Consider the following 7046-nt stretch of genomic DNA (forward strand, 5'->3'; position numbering starts at 1 on the left):
TTTTTTAATGGAATGTGCTGAGTGTCTATAATTTTGTTCAGACGACTGCAGAACCTGGAAAAGGGTTGCTGCTATTGATGCATAACATACTATCATTAGTCTTTATATATGTGTGTGTATATATATATGTATCTATGTATATATACATAGATACATAGATACACATATATATGTATACACACACACACACACACACACATATAAATTGAATTTTGGGAAACTTTAACGGTGCTGCCAACTTTGGAAAAAGTCATCCCAATTTACTGTGTTGACTTGGCACTGTACAGAAATGGACAATCATATTGGTGTAGAAATGTTAATTTAATTTATTTTTTTTTCCATGTGTACAGGGGTAACACATCGTACTAAATATGTAAGGTCATATCTACGTGGGTTTGATTACAGAAACTAATAAAGTATTCTCTAAATAATGAAAAAAGAATAAGATAAGACTATAAGAGCGAGAAGCAATTTAAATATATTCAGGGACCATTTTCATCTCCAGAATTAAGGATTATTTTGATGTTACATCATTGCCTTTTCTCTTTTACTTTCCTTTTTAGTTTTATTTTAGGATTCCCTATTTTTAATGTTCATACAGAGATTTCTTTAACTGAAATACCGAATAGTTTCTTTGGTGTGAAAAACTGTAATAGTACACAGGATCCTAATGAGACAATTAATAATGTGAAATAGGAAGTAAAGGGCTAAAGGTGTAAGGGAAGTGGGAAGGGTGGGGGAAAGGTAATAAGGGAGAGGAAAAAAATATGAGAAACTGAAAAAATGGAAATGAAGTGTTTGTAAATGGGGAGGGGAGGAGGGGGTGGAGGGAGAGCAGGGACAAGGGGAAAAATGAGAATCAAGACCTATTATGTAAAGGTACAGAATCCCAAGGATGAATGTAATTGTATTGTATACCTAGATTGCACCAATAACCTCAATAAAAAGAAAGAAAGAAAAAAAAAAAAGGCCTTCGACTAGTCAGCACAGATCACCAGGAGACAGGACGAGATACTAATCCCATGCAAAAGAAGAATTTAACAAGTAAAAGGTAATAACTAACCATTTCCAGTCCAGTATTTGAATGCTACTTTTGAGGAATTATGTTTAACTTAGTTCCAGTTTGTCTTAAAAGAGATAGCAGTACATTATTACACCAATGTGCTTTTTTAAAAGTTCAACAACTGCAACTATTTTCTGAGCAAATTTCTATACTTCTTATACTCTTTTTCAAAATGGTATTAATGCCTCAGATAGCTCAATGGTTGCAAAGAAATGAGTTTTTATAAGAGGAGATGCTCAAGGCTCTTTCCATCTACCTTGTTCTATTCAAAGATGTACCTCCTCTTGCCTGCTGGAAATGACTGGAAGATTAATTAGAGCAGAAATAAAATGATGAAGCAGAACTGTACAGGTGGAAACAATACAAGCCTATTTCCTAGTACCAAATGAACACCGGCTTATATGTAGATGCCATCAAGACTTAGGTGGCTTGGAAGCACGGGATCGAAATTCTTCCTATTCTGCAGCAGGTGATATTTCACTGATGTGTGGTCATTACACAGGTACAAACACTGTATTACATATTATGTATAAGAAAATGCTCAGAGTCAAACAATCAGATGCTAAGCTCCAACATTTCATTCTTATTTCTCTTAACTATTAAGAAAAAAACTGAAGCCGGGCGTGGTGGCGCATGCCTGTAATCCCAGCATTCGGGAGGCTGAGGCAGGACGATCACTGTGAGTTCGAGACCAGCCTGGGCTACATAGTGAGTTCCAGGTCAGTCTCAACTACACAGTGAGACCCTGTCTCAAAAACAACAGCAACAACAACAAAAACCGAGGAGCTGAGGATTTAGCTCAGTGGTTCCAGTGAGTGCCTCAAAAGCTCAAGGACCCAAGTTCGATCCCCAGTACCAAAAAAAAGAAAGAAAAGAGAAGATAACTGAGCAAGAGAGGATTACCCATCACACACTTACCAGAATTCTGGATCCGCCACGTTTTTATAAACTGAGTATCAGGAGGTATTGACTCCCCTTCTCCTATGGTGACATCTTCCACAAAAGACATGGAGGGCACACTGATGTTTGGGCTCTCAAAGTCATAGTAGGCGCCAATCGCTGCTTGTAAGTTCCTACAAATAAAGAAAAAAGGCCACAGACTTCAATCCTGACCAAATGATATTGCACTAATTGTCCAGCCAAAGGCAAAGCCTATTTCTTAGGGTTTGTCACAGAATCTGACACTCCTACTGTGGAAGTCTTTTAAGCTACCGATTCTAGCCGAGAAACCATAGGAAAAGGTACATGCATACCCATGTTTATAGCAACACAATTCACAACAAAATCTTGGAAACAGCCTATATATCCATCAGCCAATGAAAGAATAAAGAAAATGTAGTACTTATACACAAGGGAGTGCCACTCTGCCATAAAGAAGGGTACACTTGAGGCATTTGTAGGTTAGTGGATGTTTTCTCAAGACCATAATCTCTCTCTCTTTTTTAAAAAATATTTTTTTGGTATGGGGGATCGAACTCAGACCCTTATGCTTACAAGGCAGGCGTTGGAACCAATGAGCTAAATCCCCAGCCCTCAAGACCATAATCTAAAGTGAAATAAACCAGACATACAAGTTTAAAATCATATAGTTTAACTAAAGAACAAAATAAAAAGGGCCAGGGATTTAGCCCAGTGGTTCTTCTGCGGCCTGCCTCACAAGTGCAAGGACCTGAATTTGATCCCCGGTAACAAAACAAACAGACAAACAAACAAAAAAAAGAACAAAATAAAGATTAGGAAGTAGGAATATCTATTTAAACTGGGAAGGGAAACAAAAGATGAAAGGAGAAGAGAAAGGGAAAAATATTTACAAAGGAATCAAGAAAATATGGAAATAACAGACCTTCACAAAGGAGGGAACTGACTGGGTATGGCGGCACAAGCCTGTAGTCCCAGCACTAGAGGCTGAGGCAGGAGGACCCTAAGTTTAAGGCCAGCCTGAAGGACATAGTGAGACCCTATCTCAAAAGACAAAAACAAAAACAAAAACCCACAAACAAAAGGGAAGGGATCAGGAGCTGGAGGGAGTAGGAAGGATGGGAGGGAAAGGGAAGAAAAATAGAATTAAGATGTGTTACGTACGTGTACAACTCCCCACAATAAATGTAATAAAATCATTACATACTGCAAACACGTACTAATTTTAAAAACACACAAAACAAGAAACAACAGGAAAAAGTACCAGGGCCAATAAACCGTGTGTCACTTTCTTCCCAAAGTCCCCACACTGGAAATAACAATATGAAGATATCTGCTGCCCACAAGGAGAGCAGGGGTGGGCAAAGAAGTCAGTTAAGAAAGCTCCTCTTGGCCGGGCGTGGTGGCGCAGGGGAAGGCTGGGGCAGGAGGATCACTGTGAGTTGAGACCAGCCTGGGCTACACAGTGAGTACCAGGTCAGTCTCAACTATGTAGTGAGACCCTGTCTCAAAAAAAAAAAAAAACTTGGGCTGGGGATTTAGCTCAGTGGTGCTGCTATCTGCCTCGGAGGATCACTTCAAGTAGAGGCCAGCCTGGGCAACTTAGTAAGTTCAAGGCCAGCCAGAACCACACTCTGAGACCCCGTCTCAAAACAAAAATACTAAGACAAACCCAAAAAAGGGAGCACTGTAACTGTGACTGTGGGGGCCCAGGGTATATTTCAGTGGTGGAGTGCTTGCCCTAGCATGCTCAGGGCCCTGGGGCTCAATCCCCAGCACCACCTGTAAAGAAATAAAGTAACTTTGTGGAATTCAAAGAAGCGCCACTTAAAAAAAAAAAAAATCCTGATTGTTTACTTTTGTTTTGTTTTTTTGAGGCTGGTCTTGCTATGTAGTCCCAGATGACCTTCAATTCACTATAGACCCCAGGCTAGCCTCGAATTTGCAGAGATCCTCCTGACTCAGTCTCCTGAGAGGTTATAGGCCTGTCCATGCCTGGCTAATTTTTTTTAAATCAGCACATGCACATGGCTCAAAATTTTCACAAAACAATGACAATATTATTTCTTCTCTCAACACCTACACACATGTACAGTTGTTCATATTAATTTGTTATAGATCTTCTGGTTTCCTTATGCATACACAAGGAACATATAAATTCATATTTTTCCCCTTTTACACAATTGGTTCCCTATCATACACAGCCCTTGGCTTTATTCCCTTAACACTTGTTACTTTTATAAGAAAACAAGTATCTTTTTACATGTTTATGAGTTATTTTTTGTTTCTTTTTTGGTGAAACCACTGTGTAAATTTGTGAATGCTGGTATTCCTTTTAATTACTTACAAATTCCCTTTTGTCAAAAGGACCTACCAAGCACATAAACTAGAGTCTTCTCAAATGAATAGAATCACATCATTGGCAGCTTGGCTCACCAGCACCAGAGAGGAAAGGCCACAAAGGCTGTTTAAGCTGTGTTCATTACAGAGATCAAAGAAATGTTTGCTAATTATATTAACAGCTTCTCTTCTGGTCTTACTCAAATCAGTGACATCATCCCTGCTCACAGCAGACAACCGCCCAAACTGCATGTTTCTAAACTTAACCCAACCATAAGCCAATGGATCCACTGGGCTGTTTTTAATTATGCATAAACATAGCATGAAACAAGCTCTGACAGTACACAGCTGTCTGACAGACACGCTATTAACAGCAAATGCTTCTCTCTAAGGCCCCGCCTACTCCTCCAGGTGTTTGCAGCTGCCAAAAGTGAAGGCTATATTTAGAGCCGTTTCCTCGGGTCAAGCCTCACACAATGGCAGCTGGTCCTATTAGTCAGAGAGACTGGAATGACGCCCTCCACTGTCCAACATGAAGGCTTCAGCTCCCTACCTGTCACCTCTGATGCAGAAAGGATAAGGGACTGATGAAACTTGGGAAATCCAGCCCCTACCACCCACAAGCAAGCTCAGAAGCTCTGTACATCCAGAACGGAACCAGATGTACCCTGCATGGCAGGATCAAAGGAGAAAAAAATAAGCCTGCTTTGCGATTGGTTCTTTGGAAAATATTTTGCAAAGGCTGTGTCAACCTTTTGGTAAAGATAATTTTTCTGTCTCGGGTCTCCGGCAAGTAGCTTGCTGAACTGTTTTCTGTTCACTTGGCTGTAAAATTTCCTTAGAAGAGACGAAACTATTTGTGTGGTCAGGACAACTGCCAGTTCTCATCCCAGCCTGTCATGTTTCACCCCTTGGCTCTGCCACCAGGACAGAACTTCAAAACCACTGCAGCAGGACCACTGACCAGTGGACCACTGACCAAGTTACCCTACTGAGGCAGATCCACCCCCACCTCAAGTCTCCTCCTCATACATCCCAATGCATCCTACAGCCAGTCAATAAAACTCATTTTTACCTAAAGTAATTCAGCCAGAGCAAGAGTAAGAGATTTTAAAAGTCCAAACTGAAACTGAAAGTAGTGAGCAGGAAGCTTGAGTGGAGGATGACAAGGCAAGTTTATTTCCCAAGTACTCAGCAGAAAGCCAACTTTAGTCTGGTGGCGCTCTGGCCCAGGGGGTGGGGACACAGCTCCTGGACCTATCTTAGATCCCTGCTCCACTGGGCCCAACAACAGCAGGAACAGACCAAACAGCTCCAATCTGGTGTCAGAAAAGTTGCCATAACAGGTAGTCCAGTTTGAAACAATAGACTCACCTGTAATTACCCATCAAGAAATTCTACATAAAACAGAGCTGGCTGAGGTTATGGGAAAGAAAAAAACAGTTGACCCAGTATTCAGTCTAGTCTGAAAATGCAAACTGTGCTCAATCCAATTTCAGATGGTTTAAAGCGCCCTAAAGAAGAGAGACAAAGCAACAATGAAAAATAGCACAGGCTAAAATGGACAGTGTTACTGATTGCAGCATTGTGAATACTCACTGTGTGTCACAGCACTGTACACTGAAAATGGTTAAAATGCAAAGTTCTATGTTGGGTAGCTGTTACCATATTTTTTTTCACATTTTTTTCTTTTCCCTTATTACCCTTCCCCCACCCATTCCACCTTCCCTACACCTTTAGCCCCTTTCTTCCCATTTCACAATGTCAGTAATCTTATTAGGATCTTATGTATTATTGCAGTTTATTCACACCAGAGAAACTATTCGGTTTTTACACATGTATGATTTATTTATCTCACTTAGGAGTATATCCTCAATATGTATCCATTTTCCTATGAATGAATCTATTCTCTCGTTCTTTATGGCTGAGTAATAGTCCATTTTATAGAAAAACCACATCTTTATCCAGTTTCCAACTGAGGGGCAAATGGGCTGTTTCCAAGTTTTAGCTATTACAAACTGTGCTGCTATAAACACCGGTGCGCATACATCACTGTGATATGATCCTTTTAGTTCTTTTGGAAAGATACCCAGCAGAGGGATGGCTGGGTCAAATGGAACCTCTAGTCCTAGCTCTTTGCGATATCTCCATATTGATTTCCATAGTGGTCGCACCAGTCTGCATTCCCACCAACAATGGAAAAGGGTTCCTTTCTCACCACAACCCCGCCAACATTTGTTGTTGTTTGATTTCTTGATAGCAGCCATTCTTTGTGGGGTGAGGTGGAATCTCAGTGTTGTTTTCAATCTGCATCTCTCGAATGACCAGTGATGTGGAGCATTTTTTCATATATTTACTTGCTTTACTTCTTTGTCTGAGAAATCTGTTACCATATTTAAAAAAAAATTTTAAAGAGTATGTCTGAGTCAGCTCCTATGCTTGGCTGTGTGGCTCTGGGCAGGTGGCTAAGCTTTCAGGTAGTTCCACTGTTCTGCAGACTGAGCTGACAGCACCACTTTATCATAAAGCGGCAGCGGGCAGTAAGCACTGCTGCAGCGATGGCGATGTGTGAAAGTTCTTGACCGCCACACTAATAGAGCGAACATGGCCACCCCTGCCTTCCCCAAACCTACCCATGGACATTTGAACAAGGGTCACCTCCTACTGCTTCTCCACAGAGGCTCTCGGCCCAAGGCAGCTCCCCCACCCTGCCCAGTGCTGCGGA

General features: G+C 41.0%; 1 protein-coding gene across 7 annotated transcripts in view; it reads right to left on the bottom strand.

The window, feature by feature from the left end:
- The window catches only part of Ilrun (inflammation and lipid regulator with UBA-like and NBR1-like domains), a 44488-nt gene extending 38721 nt beyond the window's left edge, over positions 1-5767 (bottom strand). For 3 of the 7 annotated variants that reach the window (XM_010605315.3, XM_010605317.2, XM_010605318.3), the window contains exons 1-2: positions 5696-5724; positions 1982-2136 (exon numbers count right to left, since the gene is read on the bottom strand). In XM_010605315.3, coding sequence (XP_010603617.1) covers positions 1982-2136; positions 5696-5709 — 169 coding nt within the window. In that variant the 5' untranslated portion in view covers positions 5710-5724. Of the gene's footprint in view, positions 1-1981; positions 2137-5695 lie in introns of all 7 variants that reach the window. The other 4 variants (XR_776627.3, XM_010605316.3, XM_010605319.3 and 1 more) reach the window with 3 other exon arrangements.
- Between the last annotated feature and the right edge of the window lie 1279 nt (positions 5768-7046).

Source organism: Fukomys damarensis, unplaced genomic scaffold (genome assembly GCF_012274545.1).
Source record: "Fukomys damarensis isolate Sample0158 unplaced genomic scaffold, DMR_v1.0_HiC HiC_scaffold_20, whole genome shotgun sequence".
NCBI classification, from domain to species: Eukaryota; Metazoa; Chordata; class Mammalia; order Rodentia; family Bathyergidae; genus Fukomys; species Fukomys damarensis.